General features: G+C 41.0%; 1 protein-coding gene and 1 non-coding gene across 3 annotated transcripts in view; both read left to right on the top strand.

The window, feature by feature from the left end:
- Positions 1–157: 157 nt before the first annotated feature.
- trnah-gug (transfer RNA histidin (anticodon GUG)) lies at positions 158–229 on the top strand. The gene has a single exon. It is a non-coding gene; the product is annotated as a tRNA-His (tRNA).
- Positions 230–3,768: 3,539 nt separating this feature from the next.
- LOC133463345 (FERM domain-containing protein 5-like) overlaps positions 3,769–23,072 on the top strand; it is a 99,637-nt gene continuing 80,333 nt past the window's right edge. For both annotated transcript variants that reach the window (XM_061744847.1, XM_061744838.1), the window contains exon 1: positions 3,769–4,268. In XM_061744847.1, coding sequence (XP_061600831.1) covers positions 4,167–4,268 — 102 coding nt within the window. In that variant the 5' untranslated portion in view covers positions 3,769–4,166. The remainder of the gene's footprint in view (positions 4,269–23,072) is intronic.

Raw genomic sequence — 23,072 nt, 5'->3', positions numbered from 1 at the left:
TAAAATATGTATGATTCCCTCTAGTCCAAAAAATAACAACAGAAAAAACCCAGGAGCAAATATCAGATAGATAGATCCTCCATGGTGCCAGAGTGATCGGCGTCGCACCAAAGACACCAGTTTTTGGCCTCTGTGAACCATCCGCTCATCGTAGCTCGCCGTGATCGTATAGTGGTTAGTACTCTGCGTTGTGGCCGCAGCAACCCCGGTTCGAATCCGGGTCACGGCATTGAACACAATGTCACGGCAGATGAGCGTTCTTTTGATAACTTTTAATCCCTTATAGGTTTTCCCCTATTTACGGACATTTTGACACGATTGTTTTACATAGAAAAACAACGCATGCAGGTCTTCAAGATGAATTTAAAACATGATGGTCGATATAATTAACTTACCGATGGTTTTAAAATTTGTTCTTAATTCAACTATTTAAATTTTGTTGTCAGTTCAACTTGCATTACAAAAAATATTTTACTTGACGGACAAGGTTTTCCTTATTTTCGCTGACGTTTCCCGTAAAGCATCAACAGGGGGCGATATTGTTCAAGAAAAAAATATAGTTAGCCTACACTTTATACTGTAGGTTAATTTACCAACAATAATCTTTCAGAGGAAGATGATTTGTAAACTGCTCTCATTCATTTTTATTCAAAGCCTCAACAGAAATGTTCAAGTAATGTCATGTTGTACTGCAGCTTGCAGACATGGCTGCCTTACTTTTTATTTCATTTGTTTCCAATTACAATATACTATAGTCTTTCTCGTTCACCCTATTTCAATTTGTCACATTTGTAATAGTCAACAACAACATGAAAGACGCAGCCAGTATTTCATTTAGATGAGTCTTAGAGAAATTTCAGTTTGTTTTACTTTGGTATTAAACGAGTTGTGCTAAAGAAATCGACCCATGAAGAATGAAACAAAAATGTATAATTATTAGGACAATTGTATATTTTTTCTTAGAAATAATTTTCTGTATACCCAACCTTAACAGATTTGAAAAAAAAAAAATGAAATTGTGATCAAAGTCTAGACTGTCATTTTTAAATTCAGAGATTTAACACAAATATGGCATTGATGAAGCCACATGTGGTTTTTCCCAGAATGGGAAAGTGTGTTTAAACTTTTGACTGGCAATGTGGGTGAAGTAGGTCCTTGGAAGCTGGGGTGAAAAACAAAAAAACATCTGTAATGGATAGTAAAAACTTATGTGGTCAAATCAACAGTCTGGTCTATTCTTAAAAAGAGGGAAATCACTGGTTAGACTAACAAAGATCTGGAAGACAACTAACGTGGATGATTGCAGAATCCCCTCCTTGTAGAAGTAAAACCCCTAACAACATCACAAGAAGTCAAGAGTACTCTGTAGAATGTAAGCATGGCCTTAACAAAACCCATTCCATGAGTAGAAAGGGCCTAACCCAGACACACTGAAGAACAAGAAAATCATATTAGAGTTTGCCAGAAAAGTTAAACAACAAACCTCCAGTCCTCCGGAATCTAATTATTTTAGAGCAAGATAAACTTGTATCAGAAAGATGGGAAAAGAAAAGCATGAAGAAGGAAAGGAGCAGCTCTTGATCCAAAGCAAACTGCATCATGTGTCAAACATGGAAGAGGCAGTGTTATGGTATAGGAATGTGGCTGCCAGTGGACTGGGTTTAGAATCAGAATCAGAAATAAGTTTAATGCCAACTTTGTTTCAAACACACAAGGAATTTGTTGTGCTTATTAATGATGTGGCTGGTGTCAGGAGCAGTGAGATGAATCTGAGATGTATAAGCTCTCTGCTCACACTCAGCCAAACACTATAAAACTGATGGGACGATGTTTCACCGTGCATATGGATGAGGTTTTAATCATAAACACATGTCTGGACCTATCTGTATGTTAAAGGAGACATATTGTTAAAATAAATAAATAATTTTCTGACCTTGAGCGTATTTATTTGGGTGTCTGACATGGCTATAAAATAATTTGCAGATGAATCACAGAGCCAGATCAGAGCAGAGGGCCGCACAAAATTGACCTCTGACTTTAGGAATTTAAGACACTGTAATAGAATTGGTTCATCTCTCACTGCAGATCAGTGGAATCTAATATTAAAGCAGTCAACATCCATTTGCAGCTGTGTGAGATATAGAATTACACAATTAAAAATTATACATAGAGCTTATGTCACGCCACATAAGTAAAAAAAAAAAAGGACCCAAATGTCTCTGAACTGTGCTGGCATGGCTGTGGTCAGCTTGGTACATTTATGCATCTACTATGGTTCTGCCCAGTGGTCCAACAATTCTAGTCTGAAGTAATTGATATTTTAAAAGCTATTTTCAATATTCATATTCCTCAATGTCCTGTTGTATGTTTATTGGGGAGTGCAGTGAAAAATATACATGTAAAAATTATGCAACATATCATTGCTCTAGCTTTTCTGTCTGTGAAGAGGACAATACTTATGAATTGGAAGATTCGCAAGCCAAACTGCTTTCATAAATACAATTGGCTGAAGGACTTTTTGGAGTTATTGTCAATGGAAAAGGCAACCTCAATCCTTAAAGACAATGAAAATGGCCAATTTGCCCCATGGACTGTCATTAGAGAACACCTGAGAATAATGGAACAATAATATGACCTGCTGTGTTGGTCACATGCTTTTTATTTTATTCTACTTAGTTATTTTTCTTTTAGAGCTGGACCTGAACTGATGCTAGAGGCACCATCATCTCTAAAGTTTATCTGTACCAACCCTTCCCCCCACCCTCTTGTCTTTTTTTTTGTCATTGTAATGTTTTTCTTTTTGCTATGCACTGTAAGAAAAGCCCGTAGAAATTACCGTAAAAAACTGTGAAATAGCAACGGTGAAGGACGTTAAATGTTACAGATAAAAATCTTTGTTGACATTGTGTCAGAGTTTGTCTGTATAACGTTTAATAACTAATTTAATGAAGACATTACTCAAAGAATTCAATGATAGTACGTAGATGTTTATTTCACAACAAAACACCGCTGTTAATACTACAAAATATGTTACACAACACACAATCTTTTAATAAAATAAGTGGAAAAATTCTGTCAAATTTCTGTCTTTTACTTAAGACTTACTTAATTACTTATAATGAGGCTTTTACCGATTAATAATGCCTCTATTTTGATGTTTTCCAGTGAAATTTAATGGGATAAGATGTAAATAAGCAATGGCTGCACGTAAATTGTACAGGAGAAAATAGCTTTAATGAAGGCATAGTCATGCTAATTTGGCTGAAAATGGATGTTGAATTTACCAGTTTTGTACGTAAATTGTATAATGTTATTTTGTAAAGGATTACAGTTTAAAATTGTAAAATTCACAGGTTGTTCTGTAATGTGTTTTACAATCCGCTGTATCTTTTACAGTATTAATCTGGCAACCACAGCTGCCAGTTTTTTTCCGTAAAAACAACGTTTTTTTTCTTACAGTGTGTGAAATGTGGTGTTGTTAACCTCTTTTTTTGTCTTCCTTTTGAAAAATAAAAATTATAAATAATAATAATTTAAAAAAGACACTGTAATAGGAGTTGAAAATCCTAACCATATCTCAAAATGACATCTAATTTGGCCAGAGAGCACCTGTCTGCTCTGACCGGTGGATCCAGAGCCCCTGCTGTGTTATTATTCTCGACCATGTGGCGACAGTCACGACGTGACAGCAGCCTATCGGAATGTCGCCTCCTGTTGTTAACTCTGAGAAAGGAGGATCCGATTCACTGCTCACTCGCTGCACGGACTGGTCTTCCCAATCCCAGCGCCAGTCTGCCCACCCGTGAGGCGTGAGAGGCATGGCAAAGGCGAGGAGACGCGGGGAGAAGGTGTGGTGAGGAGGGACAGTTTCCCCGGACCAGAGAGCAGCATCAGCATCAGCAGCAGCATCAGCATCACAGGCATCATCAGCAGCAGCACTGCTCCATATCCTCTCTGAGGGAAGAAGCGAGCCTGCACCTCGGCCACTCATCACACGCTCACACGCCAGTAAAACGATGCAGCACCGCCGCCTGCGCGCACTGCCGCCGCCGCTGACCCGGTGCTGGAGCGACGAGCAGGGACGCGCTTAACGTGACAGAAGGTGAACCTGTATCTATGTGGTGTGTTGCACTTCTCTCTGGTCCCGTTCACAGACGACCGAGAAGATGCTGAGCCGACTGATGAGCAGCAGCATCAGGAGTCTGGACAGGGAATGCAACTGCACAGTGAGGCTGCTGGACGACTCGGAGTACACCTGCACGATCCAGGTCAGTGAGTGCCAGCATTTCTTATCACCTTGCTGTGGAGGACGGGGTTTTTTTGGGGTTTTTTTTTTTTTTTGCACGTCCAGGTAAAACGACATTTGCCCGCTTATTTTGCTCTGTCATATTGCGTTGACCACAGGAAACATTTATGCTTTAGGTCTAATTATGAGTTTGTGGTCAGACACCTGTCATATATGAGGCTACAAATGCTGTTTTCGTTTCCCGCATGTGAGGAACATGCCAACATGACGTATGCGGTGCATGCGTTGCATTGTAAATATCCAGGATTAGCAGATTGCACTATATAACATCATAGAAAAATTATAACAAAATGCAGCTATGAACTGTGGTCATTTCTGCAGCATTATGTTTCTGCATTACTTTGGATCCTTTAATCTGGATAATCTGGTCTGGAACAATTTCACTGCATGATTTAAAGGGGATTTCTGGATCCCCTGGCAACATGGACCAGGTTTTGGCATGAGGCCTATAATATTTAGATGCTGTTTATATTTCAGTTGGATTTCCCCACTAGTGTTTACAAAGCAGGTGTTATTGTCTGCTTTGTCCTTCAGCCTGAAGCTGGTGCTTGATAGAGGAATCGGTGTTTTGCAGTGATGCAAGCACCTTATCATCAGTTGTGTTCATATTTGTATGCCTTTATTTTTTTATTTTATCAGAATAAGCAGATAACAACAATTTTTTAAGGGTTTCACATCAAAACCTTGAAAGATATATTCTTGGCATCTTCAAAGCACAATGGGAAATGCATAGTGGTGGTTCCTCCAGCTTTGTACTAACCGTCATAGAGACGTTGACACTGTTAACCTTGCAGAGTGTGTGGGTGAAGCACTCAGTGGAATACACACAAATACAAAGGTGGTTTTGAGGACTTTAGTAAGTGCTTAGTCTGCTTATGGACAGTTTGTTTCTTCTTTTTTTGTTTCTTCTTCTTTTTTAAACACAATTACTGTATAGTGCGAATGCATGACAAGATTTAATAGATGTGTGTTTGAAATAAATAAATAAATTAGTAAAAAAAAAGACAATGCAGGGTCTGTCTTCGATATGACAGTATACAGAAGGGAACCATTAGGGCTTTTTAAAGTCTGTAGAGAAATTCAGTATATCAGAATGAGATAAGTGCTGGAATCAGTTTCTTTGGAGGGCAGGGCAGGACAAGGTCTTTCAAAGTCATGGTGGACAACTTAGTGAGACATGGGGTCTCTATGAGAACGCCAGGCCACTTAATGCCCATCCTTGCAGCCATCCTTCTTATAACTTCACCTTTGCTGTCAGGTTTGAAGAGTGTCATGGTGTCCAGCTTCACATCAGCTGTAAGGATTTCAGGGTCAGCATTCTCCTCATCTCCTTCAAAACTGTTGGACTTGTCACTTGAAATAGATTAAACTCTTGCGCTGTCACCAAACTCCAAAGGGGTGTCCTCATGTTTGTTGTCATTGGCAAACCAGAGTGTTTACTTGCTCTCTTGGAACCCAGCTGGCTGGTTCCTGTAGGGATGGTGTTTCCAGGGTGGTCTGTCATCTCCCTCCAGCTGCCTTTGGCATGAAGCACATGGGTATCTGCAGCAGTTTTGTTACTCCCGTTTACATCCTCCGAGTGACTGGCACCTTGATCTTTTACATCCTGAGGGAATGGTTCAGGTCCACTAGCTCTGTCAGGTCTGGGGGAGAGTTGAAGCAGTAACAAGCTAATATGCCAGCTTGTTGCAGACAGCGAGTATTTGGTGACAGTATACCCAAATCCGAACGCCTTTGTTGCACCAAGTTGAGTTCTGTGCCCAAGGTGTTAGCTTTGTGAGCAGTATAACTAATGTGTCATCTGAGCGCCTCTTCTGTGAGACTTAAGAGAAAATTCATCATCAGATTCTTATTTTCAAAGGAGCTCCTGCCTCCAGGGATCTGACATTGCTTTCTGTCTTTCAACACTGATGTGAAGATAAAGAGCTTCTGGAAAAAACTATGCGTGTGTTCCATAATACCAAAATATATATAAAAGGGAAGCAAAAAAGAAGGTAGGGTCCATAACCCCCTTACGTTAGGGACTTGACCTATATTTATTTGGATTTGTAATATATTTGCAACTCCTTTCCCTCATAAGGTATCTGTATCCTTTGCACACTGTAATTTGAAGGGGAAATCTCTTTTATTGTTCATATCTTGCTCTACAAAGTAGCTCTTTGAAGGTTCGGTTTTGAAGACCTTGACAGCAGCATGAAACTACTATAAATACAAAGTTTTAATGGTGCATTGATGTCCCTAACAGAATGTGCTCTCTCTCATCTTATGTGCACTATGTTTCCTACTAAGTTTATACTCTTTGGGCCAGTGCAAACACACAGGAGCATACACATTTGCTTATTTTGAAGAAAATAAAGTCATTTTCCTCCTCTGAATAATGCCCTTTGTTTTTCAAGACTGTCACAGAGAGAACGATATAACATGTGTTCAAATTGGCATGTTTTATCCATGATACCTATATAGCTGCAGTTTTATTCAAAAGCTTCATATATATGTTCACAAAACTGATATTTTTATAATAGCCTACCACACTTTAAGGCAGCTTGTCCTTTGTCTCAGGCAGATGTCTTTAAAATATGTTTTCTTTACTTCTTCTGCCTGAATATTTCTCAAAAAATGATTTGTGAATGAAATGAAGTGTCTTAAATCAGTCTGAAATAAGGCCTTTACATTTATTGCTCATGGTTGTCCTCATCCATCCATCCATCCATCCATCCATCCATCCATCCATCCATCCATCCATCCATCCATCCATCCATCCATCCATCCATCCATCCATCCATCCATCCATCCATCCATCCATCCATCCAGGCTGTATTCCTCCTGCAGGCAGCACAGGTTCAAGTCCCAGCCTGTCTGTACTGCAATGCCCCCCTCTCTCTACCCATTTCCTGTTAGTACTTTCTCAGTAAAAGGCCACTTGTGCCACAAAAACCTTTAAAGGTAAATAAGTATTGCTAACAAGTGGTAACACGATTGCTTGTCCATGAAATGTAATTCATATAATCATGTTTTCTGTGTGACGTGAGGGATTACACAGTCAGCTGGATGTGGATTTCTGTTCATCCTCATATCTTCTTACTATTTTCATCTTCACTGAAGAAGAAGCACCACATGTTTGACTTAATTGCTGCCTTGACTGACAGCTTATATTTGAGCTTTAAATGTTAGTGTGTTTCTGCCACCAGTCTGATCATGTGTGTCATGTTTTTTCACGAGTTTTCTTTAACAAAGAGCGATCAGAACTTGTTCCCCCTTGACCTCTAAGCAGCTCCTTCAACCAAGCACCAGTCAAAGTGTGGCTGTCATGTTTAGCTGATTCCACTCTTTCAGCAACTGAAAGCCCACAGCAGGGAAATAATGCTTAATTTCTCATGTAGCTTTCATTGAGAGGGATCAACTCTCTATTGGCTTAAGATTCCCAGCATGAGACATAATGAAATATGCTATTATTTCACATTACAAGCCTCTTGATAAAGCATAAATGGTCTAAATGGAATCATAAAATAAGCTCTTCAGGTTAACCAAGTGTCTGTTGTTTAAAGGGACAGCATTGGCATTATTTGCTGGCATTACAATTAGTGACCGTGACATTCGGGCACTTTAATGATCATGTTTTACACAAAGAGTCTGTAAAGCTGAATAAACCCAGCTGATCACATAATTTCACACCTGTATAACTGACATAGTGCAGGTTGATAACATGGGGAGCATACTGAAAATGAGAGTGGATGGTTGGTTGCCTTTCCTGAGCACCTCAGAGATGTGGCCCAGAAACAAAGGTCCCTCTGGGCTCAGAAGTGGTCACACTTCCCGTTTAGCTCAATTAGCCTACACCTCAAAGCGCTGCTCCTACACTGAAATCACATCATCGGCGAATGATGATAGTTATGACCTTCATAAAAACATTTTATCATCAAGGCAGCATGGAGTGGAAAAGAAAGGCAATCAGGCACAGGTGAAGCAGTCAGATTGTAAATTTATGATAAGAGATAGGACTCCAGATTATTCCCTTTGCCCACTGGCAAAACAGGATTATCAGCCTCATCATAATTTACTACAAACATACATTTCTTTGTGAGTCATTGTTGACACTGTTCACCATTATATCATGATGCTTGAATATCATGATGCTTGAACTGTTAGCATAGTTTTGCCTTTCAGAACATTCAGACATTCGCATCCACAGGTTCATGTACGAATTACAAAAAAGAACCAATATCGGACTGATAAACAGATTAGTTTGTGGCTAAAAACAATAGGCAGATCTTAAATCTGTCAGGGACCCAGATGCAGGTGAGCAGGAGTTCTAAAAAACTGATTTATTTACTCAAAAACAGAACCAAAAAAACTGCTAAGCAGGATACAAAAACCAGACCGTGAACAAGAATCAAAAACTATGACAAAACCTGGCGTAAAAAACATAGAGAGATGAAACAGGACGGACCCGCAGGGAGCAAAGGAAAGACAAGACTAGACATACACAAGGGTTAACGAGACACAGGTGCAGACGATCAGGGCCGATGGAGAACAGGAAGGTCAAAGCAGAACTTAAACACAAGGACATGGGCTTCAAAATAATACAGGAAATGTCAAACCCTGACAAAATCAAGTGTGTTTCTTTTTTCATTTGTTCTTATACTCAAGTTGTGTCCTGCTCTCCCTCAAACCTTTGACTTCTACTCAAAACATCCATGTTTGTGGGAAAATTGACTCCTCTTCAAAAGTATTTCTCCATATTTAAATTCCTTTCAAATATAACTGTATTGGATTGGTTTGTTTCAGCTGAACTCACATCCGGCACGTGGATACATTTCTTAGCTGTGGGTATTTGTGCAATGGGAAATCTAAGGAACTGCTTGAGAGATTTGGGTGATTGACACCTCGATAGAAACTTCACAACCAGTAGGATCGACAGGCATTTCACAAATTCAAATTGGATCAGGGATTATCCAGTCAGAACTAAGAAAAGTTAGCATGTTTTTTAAAGATAGTTGTTGGTGGTCCAGCTTTAGTGAGCCCCTACATGTAACAGAAATTATACAAAAAAGGAAAAATAATGTTGATTTGTTTGCATAGACAAATAAAATTGATCTCCATGTCTTGTTTGGGGCGGCTGCCTTACATCAAGAAGCTCCCGGTCTGAATGTTCCCGCCTGTGGAGTTTCTGTTTTGCCTTTCCCCCAATGGGTTTTCTAGGTATTCTGCAGTTTCCTCCGAAAATCTAAACGTATCCATCTTGGATAAACTGGTGAGTTGTCTGCAAGTGTGCTGACCTGTGGTGTACCTCTGCCTCTCGTCCAATGACAGCTGTGTTAGACTGTAATAATATTTTTGAAGCAGTGGGATTTCCTTAACCAGAACACAGTGCATATGCATGTACACCTGACCTGAAGAGTTATGTTAGCTAGTCACTTTTGCTGCTATAATTTAAATTCACCAACAGATAAAAATTTGTTGGATGATATTGAGTTGACAGATGCTGTAAAGTTTATATGTAATAAGACTTTGTGTCAAGTGCTCTAAGGTTATGTTTATTATAAATGTGTTGACCAAATTTAATTGAAATATAATTGAATACTGTGTGATCTGCTGAACATAGTTATCTAAACCAAGCTTTAGAGATGTTTGACATGGAGGGAGGTGGAAGTTTTAACCGTCACGTTCCGTGTCTGAAGACCCGAGTATAGGAAGCAGGAGTAATAATGCTTTTGATTTATAAACTAGTGTTTTGTTTTAAGATTTGAACAGAATAGGCTTAAAGTGACAGCTGACCAGGCGTAAGGAGTGGTAATGTTTAAACAAATTTGATAAAAGAGGCCCGCACAGGGTTGAGGTAACAGTCCAGAGAGAGGGTTTGTAGTTCTGGAAGAGAAACGGTCAACGCTAAGCAGACAGGCCAGGAACAGAATAAGTCCAGGGGGGTAGAACCAAACAATATCATATAATGCAGTAAGAGGTACCAGTTGGTGTGAACCAAAGAACTAGAAGAGCAAGCTTGGGTCAGAACCGAAGACGGCCAGAGGTACCGATCAAGGCAAAGACTTGGTCCAATAAAGCAGTGTTTTCCAACCCTGGTCCTCAAGGCCCACTGTCCTGCATGTTTTAGATGTTTCCCTTCATCATCACACCTGATTCTAATTAATGGTCCTAATTAGCTTGTCATCAAGGCCTGAACAATTCTGTTGATGACACAGCCACTTGTATCACGGTGTGCTGAAGCAGGGTAACATCTAAAACATGCAGGACAGTGGGCCTTGAGGACCAGGGTTGGGAAACTACGCAATAAACGATCCAGGTCAGCAACAGTTCAACAAAGGGTTCCAGGCTGAGCTACCAATGAGGATGAGGCAGGAGACGGGTCCAGGAAGAGCAGGCCACAGTCAGAACTAGAGAAAGGCAGATGAACTCAGGCAGTTACCAATCAGGGCTGGGCTGAAAACACAGGTCTGAGGAAACAGGTCAGGTTCAGAATAGCAATCAACTTGATTAAACAGGGACAGGAACCGGTGATTAGCTGGCCGGGTGACAGGCACAGATAGGAAATCCAAATATGGGCAGAAAACTGGTAATAGGAGGCAGAGTGAGCAGGATAGTGACAATTACATACAATGCTGCACGCAGTTAGATATTTAGAAAAAACAAAAAACAAACCCTTAATACAAATGCAGAGCAGGTAAGAAACAGGAGAACACAACCATGAAGCACGACAAACGGACTGGGAAGGGAAGGAGCAAAGATGGAACAATAAGTGACTGCTTTTGAAACAGCGTCCTGCATACTGTCCATCCAATGAAGTAAATAGTAAGTTCTGCATTTGTTAGTATGTAGTATGCCACACATATATTTTCCCAGAAGTAGCACACTCGACAGACTGACAACCAGTCCAGACCCTAACCCCACCTTTTGACTAAAGAAAGCTGAGATGAACTCCAGTCGACCCTGCGACCCCTAACAGCACCATCCAGATATATTTACATATTACATAGTGTGCTTACTGCATTTTGGCAAAATCCGTATGGACTACTGTAGAATGTGATTTAAAAAATGACCAATGTTGAAATTAGTTGGAGAGATAGGTGTGGACAGCACTGAGAAAACACTGAGAAGAAAGGACAGACTTTTCAAAATAAAACATAGAACAAAGGCATCAAACTAAGATCAACAAAACCTATAAATCTATAACCTATAAATAGTGCCTCCAGCATGTCCTTGGTCTACCCTTAGACATGTCCGATAAACCTTACCAGGGAGGGGTCTAGGAGGCATCCTAACCAGATGTCCGAGTCATCTACCCTGACCAATTACTGAGCTTCTCGCTGATGTGGAAAAACCTGCCTAAGCTTTTTAACACATTCTTCCCAACTAGGTGAATAACCGGACTCAAAACTGAGTGTCTAAGTTACCAAAAATAAGACTTGATAGATGATCCAGAATTCAGTAGATTTAAAGGTATAGTCTGTGATCGTATTCAAAAACATTTATCGTTATGCTGGTTGAAATGGTCCTTCCATCCTGAGAGTAGCCAGTGAATAATGTGTTCAGAAAAGGAAAGAAAAACATCCGACCTCTCTGACAGCTTTAATCCTGTAAAAACTCTAACCAATCTGTTTTTTGCGGTCCGAATGAAACGGATTGGTCAGAGGACCAGAGGCTTGGCAGGGGGAAAGAACCAATCAGATGCCTTCATTTTCAAGTCCCGCCCACGCCCTCCTCCATCTCATGCGCGCATTCTGCTTCCAGACCCCTGTGTCCACTTCCCACGGGTCCTCCTCGGCTCAGTTAACCCCAGATATTTTTTTAGATTTATAAAAAAATAAAATTATAAAAAAATAAAGGATCCCAATAACTTTGATTGGGTGGGCAGGACGCACGTTTGGGTGGGCACAGCTCACCCCTGACCCCCCCCTAAAACCGGCCTCGCTTACAGGTGAATGAGACATGGGGTAGTTTTGTTGAAAATGTGCTGTCCAAAATGTCCTGGAAAACTCGACTCCTGCAAATGCGCGTTCCCCAAAGTTTGTGGGGGCGTGGCTTTGGACGGAGCGCTGACGGGAGGGGGAGGAGGGCGGGGCTTAGAGGAGGTGCCACTTTCAAATCTTGCTAGCTCTCCAACATCAGGGACCCTACCTTTAATTATACAATTACATGCAAAATGGTCAGAACATACATCAGGCGTCAAGATGAAGAATGACAATGAGACAGAGGAGCATACTGATTTTGAAGCGTAGAGCATGATACATTCTAGTAGACAAAACATTGGTGTTCTCACTGTTAATCTTTGTTGGGGCAAAGTACTAGTCTATACGACTATAGTCAACCAAAGCTACAGTATATTCTGCTGCTCTTGGCAGTTTGGGTTTCATCAAGTGTGGGAAACACTTTTTTCCCATCACACTTAATCTATCTCTAACGGAGACACCCTGCTGAGGAGACTCATTTCCACCTCATGTATCCGAGATCTCTGTCTTTTGGTTACTACCCACAGCTTGTGACCAGGTGAGGGTGGGAATGTAAACTGACTGGTAAAATCGATAGCTTCACCTTTTGGCTCAGCTCCTTCTTCAGTACGACAGACTAATGCAGCGACCGCATCATTGTGGACACTGCTACAATCTGCCATCTTGGAGTACCCGTTACAGGGGCCCCCGAGGGAGATGGTCAAATGCCTTGTCCAGGTCCACAGAGCACATATAAACTGGTTGGGCAAACTCCCATGCCCCCTCCAGGACCCTACTGAGGGTGTAGAGCTGATCTGCCGTTCCGTGGCCCGGAAGGAAACCACACTGCTATTCTTGAATCCGAGCTTAAACTATTCAAGAGACCCTCCTCACACCATTATCCCTAAAAATACCTTACTGGGGAAGCTAAGGAGTCGTATCGCTCTGTAAGTTGGAGCCCATCCATCATAAATCATGTCATTAACAAGTTTTATCTTTATGACTCCCCTGCATACTCACAATACGGCAGGTATAACATACAGTATATTTCTATCCTAGAACAAATTATGTGTTCATAACATAGAAAGCAGAATTAATGATAGAATAGCAGTGATGCAGAGGGATGTAGTTCATCAATGCGAGTAAGTGGTTTTAGTCCCCTGGAACCAGCTCAGATCTTTAACTTGCCAGTGAAATTAGGGCTGTTCTTTTAAAGCCAAATGCAGAACTTGGAAGGAGCTCATCTAGTTTGTGGCGTAAATGCATTATTGAAATAGGTTGTTCTTGTCTCCAAAGAGGCTTCTCTGCTCTCATATATTTTTCCCCTCGATGTGCACTGCTAAAATTGGAAGAGAGGGTGTAGCATATTTTGTTTTCATACAGGCAAGGGCCTGTTCTCCTGCTCGTGTTATCTTTATTTTAAAGCCACAGTCATGAAAAGTATGTTTCTTTTTCTTGCTGATATTTCCTACCAAAAACTGAGTGATTAGACTTATTTTTTTAATCAAAAATAAGTCTTAAACTGTCATTTTAGTAAAACATGGAATACAGATGATCATAGAGCTTACTGAGACCTTTAAAATTCCAGTTAGGTGTCGAATGATTGTTTTTTTTTATTCAGCTTACATCCATCCTTGTTTTCTGTTCAATTTGTATCTTTGTCAGTTTACATGTCAGGGAAGAGTCTGTAAAATAGTTTGATAACAGGATGACTTGCTCGTGTAAAGTTTTTGCTTTGTGACTGCTTGTATTCAAAATGATTTTATATTTAGTGCAGGGATCATAAATCTGGGTCTGATTATCGGAAAAGAAATCCGTGAGAGAAGCAAAAGTTGAATGTCAAACTTATTAGCTACCGAGTTTATATACATTAGTGTTGTGGTTCGGTAATTAACATAATTTTAAATTCTCACCAAACACTGAACACAAAGCAGAGCTGCAGCTGGTAGGAATTTAAATTTTGAAGATAACTAGCTTATTGTACGCCATCCTGATGGGATCGTACCACTTTTCTACTATAGTGGTTATGGACATTAGACTCAGTAGTTTTGTGGATTGTGCTTTCGGCTTGAAATGCAGCTTGCATCATCTGGGACATGCATCAGTACTCCCACTGCTGTCAAAACGTCCTCAGTCAGACTTCTTCCTCAGGTGTATTTGCTCAACGTCAGACAACTGACTTCTGCCAAGTCTGGAAAGCTTTCAGGTGTAGACTAAAAGGGCTAAGGGACATTTTTGACTTGTTCAAAGTGAGAAAAATCTGTGTTATTAACCGTTCTCTCACAGATGGCTGAAGGTGCTACACCTAACGTGTTGTTAGAAAAAGTGCTTGTATGCACAGTTAGTCATCCTTAAGGCTTGAGTACGCAGCATTAAACATACACTGAGTAAACTGATCTCAATTTCGCCTTATGTCCAAACAGAAAGCTCCCAAGCATTGCATTCAGGCAGAGCTTTCGCCTGCAGTAATCCGCACACTGGGAATGCGGGTCTAAGTAGATTTATTTCTTACCATTTAAAGACTTCATATAGAATAGAAGTACAGTAGGATGTGGTTTAGACGGAGCTCCTGCGTATCTTTCTTGCTGCCAGCTATGAGCCACCCTGCTGACATCTGCAAGAGCCCCGTCTTTCTGATGAGAAGACACCCTGCAAAATAACATGTAAATCCTTAATGTGTAGAAAGGGTGAGATAAGCCCCTCAAGGCTTTGGTGCACTTTCACCTTCTGACATTTGATTGTTCAACATGACAGTAAGATCTGACTCCAGTGAAGTCAGTCAGAGTGTTTCCTCTCCGATCCTCCCCAAATGTTACAGCATAAGGATAGATTTTGAATGAATAAAATCAAAATCTCTGCTCTAAAACTCTAGACAGACAGTTTCATGTGACAGGTTCATAGGAACTTGGCACATTTCCGGGAATTATCTTTTTCAGAGCAAAGAGTCATTATAAGCATTATATGTGAGAGTTACATGCACCCGCACATTTCAAGATTATTGGTCTGGTCTCTCCCCCACATTTACTAGGCCATGCTGCCAACTCAGCGACTTCCTTGCTTTATGTCCTGGGTTTTCAGTCCCCTCTAGCAACCTCTTTCTTTTCCTTTCAAAAAAGCAACTTGGGACAAATTTAGCTGCTTTCTTCAGGTTGAAGACTTTTGGAGACTAAAGGCTCATAAATGCTTCCTTTCGTACGTTAATAGGCATGTCCGTTTCAAGCGTTGTCATGCACCGCCCTCACACTTCCGTGCGTCTTTTACGTTGCTTTGGTTGTTAGGTCAATTAATCCACTGGTGGGCAGTGCTGAATTCAAGATTAATCTGCAATTAAATGATTATTGATCATTATCCAGACCAATAACAATTGTTATAAGTTTTAAGATTGTTATAAGATTTAAATATATTTTGATGTAATAAAAATTAAATTCAGAAACCTCAAATGTCTTGTTTATCCTCAATTCCCAGTGCAGAAAGACTGCTTTTAATCCTTGCAAGTAATAAGGGACTTTTCTTCTTTCAGTTGACTTTCCCAGAAAGCTTGTCTGTATTATTCCACATGGGATTATTTTTTTGAAAGGAGGTGTTTTTGATCGTTCCTCTTGTGACCAATATTTTACTTGTAGAGTCTAGCAAGTAATGGAAAGGTAATAAGGTTTCTGTGAATGTTTTTATTAACAGTGCACAGCATATAAAAACTATATTAGGCAAACAAATAAATACAAATACATTAAAAAAAGAACAATTACATGCAAAGACAACGAAGGATAGGTGGTTCTGAAGACCCATCATCACCACTCCTTTTGCTCATCGCTTTGTTGTGTGCACATACGGTGCAAATTTGTACACCTCCATTTGTCTTTCGCCATTTTTGGATCCACTCTCAAATGATGAGCAATCCTCTCCCAGCTGCTTTATTATCTGCTTGTCCCTCTGCCCAGATGTTATGATGTCATATGGCTGAAGTTGTGGACACACTCACATAGCCTCTCTTCAGAAACTCCTGCAATGTCTACACTTGTTAGGGCCCGAGCACTTACAGTGCGAAGGCCCTATTGTATCTATAGGAATTTTTTTTTTTCTTTTTCTTTTTCTTTTTCTTCTGACGAAAGGAGGGCCTTTTTGCCCCCCTAAACGTGCCCAAAAAGTCACCAAATTTTGCATGCAAGTCAGGCCTGGCGAAAAATTTGATATTTAATGGTTTACATTAATGGGCGTGGCAAAATGGCTCAACAGCGCCCCCTTGAAAACTTTGTGACTCAAGCCCCACAATACGGTTTGACGTACATGCACGAAAATCGCTACACACCTGTATCAGTACACAACTTAAAGAAAAGTTTCTTGGCGACATGGCCGAAACCGAACAGGAAGTCAGCCATTTTGAATTAATCGTGTCACTTTGGCGCAATTTATGCCATTCCTTCGGCAGTTAATACGGCCCGAACCGTAACGTGCCCCCAAGTGTGTTATACATCAAAATGTGCGTCTCCATCCTGCGACAACACGCATTACTTTTCTCTTTAAAAAGCGTTACCGTGGCAACGCTAGACGCCAAAAAGCGCGCCCACCCTTCATCAGGTTGGTTCAGACCGAAAAAACTTTGCGCCTCAAGCCCCAGAATACGGTGTGACGTACATGAACGGAAATCGGTACACACCTGTATCATGTCGCAACTTGAAGAAAAGTCTCTTGGCGCCATGGCCGAAACCAAACAGGAAGTCGGCCATTTTAAACATTCTGAATTAATTGCGTAATTTTGGAGCAATATATGCCATTCCTTCGAGAATTAATACGGCCCGAACCGTAACGTGCACCCAGATGTGTTATACATCAAAATGTGCGTCTTCATCCTGCGACTACGCGCATTACTTTTCTCTTTCAAAAGTGTTACCGTGGCGACGCTAGATGCCAAAAAGCACGCCCCCCCTTCATCTGATTGGTCCATATTTGATAGTTCCTCAAAAGGCACCAAATTTGGCATGCAAGCCAGGCCTGGCGATACATTTGATATTTCATGGTTTGTATTAATGGGCGTGGCAAAATGGCTCAACAGCGCCCCCCGGAAAACTTTGTGCCTTAAGCCCCACAATACGGTTTGACGTACATGCACGAAAATCGGTACACACCTGTATCATGCCGCAACTTAAAGAAAAGTCTCTTGGTGCCATGGCCGAAACCGAACAGGATGTCGGCCATTTTGAATTAATTGTGTAATTTTGGCGCAATTTATGCCATTCCTTCCGCAATTAATACGGCCCGAACCTTAACGTGCACCCAGATGTGTTATACATCAAAATTTGTGTCTCCATCCTGCGACTACGCGCATTACTTTTCTCTTTCAAAAGTGTAACCGTGACGACGCAAGATGCCAAAAAGCGCGCCTCCCCTTCATCTGATTGGTCCATATTTGATTGTTCTCCAAAAGCCACCAAATTTAGCATGCAAGCCAGGCCTGGCGATAAATTTGATATTTCATGGTTTGCATTAATGGGCGTGTCCTAATGGCTCAACAGCGCCCCCTAGAAAACTTTTCTCTGCCATAACTTTTGAAAGGTTTGACATAAAGAGTCGTGGGTGGTGTCATGGGACTTGGCATTGAGTCCTTGACCATAATTGGTGACAATTAGCCCAGTCCCTTTTTCTGATTGGTTGTCCCTATTTCATGCTATAACTTTTGAATGTTTTGACATAGAGAGTCGTGGGTGGTGTCATGGGGCTCTGTAATGAGTCCTTGAGCTTCTTTGGCCTTAATTAGCCCCGCCCCTTCTTCTGACTGGTCGTCCCTTTTTTCTGCTATAACTTTTGAATGGTTTGACATAGGAAGTCGTAAGTGTCATTTCTGATATGCTTATGGGGGGCGGTTGACGTGAGTGCGAGGGCCCGTTCATCGCTGCTTGCAGCTTTAATTGTTGTTGTTGTTGTCTACTCCTCCTCCTCCTCCTCCTCCTCCTCCTCCGTCTCCTCCTCCTCCGTCTCCTCCTCTTCTCTGGTTTGTTCTTTTTGCTGATTGCATGTTAGCTATACTGCTCAACACTGCCCCTACGGTTTCCAGTGGTATTGCTCTGTTTGCTGCGTCAAGCAACAGATCAGCAAGGCCCCAAATTACGCGTGTAAATGACAGAAGAGTATCTGAGTATGAGTCTGAGTATCCATCTCATATCCGTCGAGCATGAATGAGCCTTAAAATGAAAAAACCTTCAGCTGCAGTCACAGCAGGAGATGTTCAATCCTTCATGTCCAGACTGGAAATCAATTCTGCCTCCGCGAATCCACCGCTGGCTGATCCTACACTTGTTCAATGGCACTGCACCGGCCTATAGTCTAAATAACGGAGGAGGATTGAAATTGTGACACACACACAAAAAAATCTACATACTAAGGGGTTTTTTTTAAGTCACTTTTTGGTCTCTCTCATGACTTTTTTCCCTTTCCCCTATAGCATGATCACAATTATATATAAATGGTAAATTATGCAGATTAGGCGATGCAGTCATTTATTAAGCATCTTATTACAACTTTTAGGACAGTCGATAGCGGTTTTCCTTACTGAGGAGTTTGCAACACTGTTACAAGGGTAAACATATCCACCCAGCACGGTTTTCACCAAAGAACCCATTCCACCTGATCAATTAGAGAATATTCATACCATGTCAACTCCAGGTTTTCCTGGTTGCCTACAACAATTCACTGCACAAGCTTAAACAAAGGTAATTTAGAACCCAGTTTGGCATAAAGTTTACGACGGAAGTGACCCGCCAGTGCAGACTGCTCAATATGAGAAGAGGTAATGTCAGATGAATCGCTGTCTCACAATATCCAGCTAAAACCGTATTCTTTTGTGACATATTCTCAAAGTTAGCCCCATGTCACATTAAACTTAATGAAACATTAGTTGGAAGGATTGCCTTTATGTTACAATAATATACACTCACCGGCCACTTTATTAGGTACACCTGTCCAACTGCCTGTAAGCTCAAAAATGTCTAACAAGCCAATCACATGGCAGTGTCACGGCAGAACTAAGATCTGGACCCAAATGCACGACCGGAGACCGGAGTTCAAAATAAAACAATCTTTTTAATGCAAAGTATCAACAAAAAAAAAATCACTCCTCAGAGGAAAATTCTCAAACTGCAAAAAACAAAGAAATGCAAGACCTGGCTTTAACAAATTGCCTGACATGGAAGCTAGAAACGAGAGGGGGAAAGTGAGTATCAAAATAAAACAGGAAGCCACGAGACAACATAGACACAAGACCAAACTAAACACAACTTAATGTTTCTTGGACATGACAGGCAGCAACTCAACGCATGTAGACATGTAGACATGGTCAAGACGATCTGCTGCGACATTCGGATGGTAAGGTCAGAATTTGGCATCTTCAACATGAAAGCATGGATCCATCCTGCCTTTTATCAACAGTTCAGGCCGGTGGTGGAGGTGTAATGGTGTGGGGCATATATTCCTGTATTGCTGCTGACCACGTCCATCCCTTAATGACCACAGTGTACCATCTTCTGATGGCTACTTCCAGCAGGATAACGTGTCATAAAGCGCGAACCATCTCAGACTGATTTCTTGAACATGACGATGAGTTCACTGTACGCAAATTGTCTCCACAGTCACCAGATATCAGTCCAATAGAGCACCTTTGTGATGTGGTGCAACGGGAGATTGGCATCATGGATGTGCAGCCGACAAATCTGCAGCAACTGCGTGATGCTATCATGTCAACATAGACCAAACTCTCTGAGGAATGTTTTCAGAACCTTGTTGAATCTATGCCACAAAGGATTGAAGGCAAAAGGGGTCAAACCTGATACTAGCAAGGTGTACCTAATAAAGTGGCCTGTGAGTGTAGATTGCAAGGTTTTTCCTTTTTTTTCCTGACTCTATTCCCCAAGTTTGTGCAAACAAACAAATTATTTAATTCGTCTATTTCATTGAAAGTCAACAATGATATAAAACGACCATAAATTCATAAGTCAGTTTTGTAAGGCCAAGAATGAGGACAAGTCCGCTCTGTAAAAGTAGGTGTCTAACAACCTTCTAAAATGCACCAGAATGCAGGAAATGGTATTACAGACAAGCAGCACTGCTTTCATTTTGTGTCAGAGACATATAAATAACAGAAAACAATTAACTATGCAATGGAAATCAATAAAGTTGACTCACAGATAGGCATCATTTCAGACTGATATTGTATCAAATCCAGGTTATGTTGTTGCCTCTGGTGCTTGATGTTCTTCGTGCGTAGCTTAGCCTGCATTTGCTTCCCTGATTGTACCTCTAACGCTGATGCTGCTGGAGCTCTAATCCTTCTTTCAAGGCAGAAATGAAATCATTTTGTGGTTTCAAAATATGTGTGACAAGAGTAAACGTCTGGAATAGGTTGTCTGTGATGCACATGGAGGTGTTTGACGAGGTCAGCCTCATGTGTGACGAGTAGTAGCAGTGACAAGGACAGTTACCAGCACCCTCAAAGCGTTGTACGTCTGCCTTTTCATTTTCCACACAGCAGAATCTGAAGGAGCCGCCGTTAGTTAAAAGATTCTCATTCTGGAAATTCTTGCTCTCTATTTCTTTTTATCTTTTTGTCCGTCTGTCTTATTCCTGGCCGGTTCTAGCCTCCTTTTCTTTTTGCGCTATTGGAAATGTTTTCTCCCTTTGCCCCTATAAATTCTGCAAATCCCTCCTTTGTTTCTTTTCCTGCTCATTTCTCCTCTTCTTCTCCCTATCTCTGCCTGTCCTCTGTAAGCCAGTAACACTGCAAGTGAGCAAATTAATGAGCTTTCCATGAGTGAACCCGACACCGGTAGATGACACAGCAAAGACATACAGTACGTGACACAGTGTTAAGGATAGAGGCACTATAATGAAGGACGGGTATCAGTCTTCTTTTCTTTTCCTGTTTTATCTTTCATCTGATTTCTGGTTCTAGTCAAGAGGACTGTCTTTGAGTGGGATGGGTTCACTTCCTTTTTGACCAGGATGTTCACATTTTCTGTTTTGTACAAAATTATCTGATAAACAGTATAAATAAATATAGATAAACAAAATATCATCATCAGGAAAAGTACATTTTTTATACATATAATCAAATATAAAAAAAATATTAAATATAAAATTAAACCCTGCTGTAAACAATATCTACATCTCAAAACAGCAAATGCACCATTCTTTATCAAAGTTCCAGTGTGAGATCAATTCATTTGTTTTTCTCTTTACTCCAAGCGCTTTGTTGTAAAACCCTGTATGTTCCTCGTAAAACCTCTGTGAGATGAAAGAGACACGAGGCTGTTTTTGGATGAACAATTCTGAGATTTGACTTCCAGAAAGGTTAAATGGCATTTTTAGAATAATTTATTCTGGACAACCTCTGGTCTGTACTTGATCATATAAAATTGCCGACATTAACTCGCAGTCGGGAGCTGAATTACAGCCTCATAGCCAGCACGAGTGTGGCCCCATTGTTTAGCTTTAAGTGCGGCATTTGATCTTGAAAGGACAAGATATTGTGTTTTCATGCACAAGTATCTTGAGAGTCTGTCTCTTACTTCTTGTTTTAGCAAAGCCAACTTTAAAACCATTAACGGCTCTCTTTGAGTGTCGCCATGCCTTTGCTGACGGCTCGGAAACATATGGGGATAAAAGTGAAATGAAAGCTGCAAGCAGCGATGAACGGGCCCTCGCACCCTTGTGCACGTTCAGGCGTGCTGCAGTGGAAGCGCTTGTATGACTTGCATGTAGATTCTTCAGGCCTGGACATTTAGCGGATGACACCAGCCACGACTCTCTACAGTATGTCAAACCATTCAAAAGTTATGGTAGATAGTAGGAACAATCAGATATCGACTAATCAGATGAAGGGGCGGGGCTAATTTGCAGCAAATATGTTCAAGGACTCAAAACCGAGTCTGATGACACCACCCACGAGTCTTTATGTCAAACCATTCAAAAGTTATTGCAGAAAATCGGAAATATCACATATCGACCAATCAGAAGAAGGGGCGGGGCTAATTTGCACCAATTAAGGTGAAGGAGTCAAAACCGGAGTCCGATGACACCACCCAGGACTCTGTATATCATACCATTCTAAAGTTATGCCAGAAAATAGGGACTATCAAATGTTGACCAATCAGAAGAAGGGGCGGGGCTAATTCAGGCCAATGAAGGTCAAGTACTCAATACCGAGTCCGATGACACCACCCACATGTCTTTATCACTACCCGTCCAAAAGTTATGGCAGAAAGTAGAAACTATCAGATATAGACCAATCAGAAGAAGGGGCGGGGCTAATTTGCCAATTATGTTCAAGGACTCAAAACCGAGTCCGATGACACCACGCACGACTCTTTATGTCAAACTTTTCTTTAAGTTGCGACATGATACAGGTGTGTAGCGATTTTCGTGCATGTACGTCAAACCGTATTGTGGGGCTTGAGGCGCAAAGTTTTCTAGGGGGCGCTGTTGAGCCATTTTGCCTCGCCCATTAATGCAAACCATTAAATATCACATTTTTCGCCAGGCCTGGTTTGCATGCAAAATTTGGTGACTTTTGGGGCACGTTTAGGGGGGCAAAAAGGCCCTCATTTCGTCAGAAGAAAGAAAGAAAGAAAAATTCCTACAGATACAATAGGGCCTTCGCACTGTAAGTGCTTTGGCCCTAATAAATGCGGGAAGGACTTGAAAAGAAGTCTTTTGAACCCGTGCTCAAGTCCAGGCAAACTAAAAACAAAAAAAATGAAGATGTGATGGAGGAGCAGGTCAATGGTACAGTTTTAATAAAATATTTGCAGTCAGTGTTGAAGACACGGTCCCATCTAGTT

The sequence above is a fragment of the Cololabis saira genome, chromosome 2, assembly GCF_033807715.1.
Source record: "Cololabis saira isolate AMF1-May2022 chromosome 2, fColSai1.1, whole genome shotgun sequence".
NCBI classification, from domain to species: Eukaryota; Metazoa; Chordata; class Actinopteri; order Beloniformes; family Belonidae; genus Cololabis; species Cololabis saira.
Note: the sequence above shows the minus strand (reverse complement) of the source record. Positions and strands in the feature narration are given on the sequence as shown.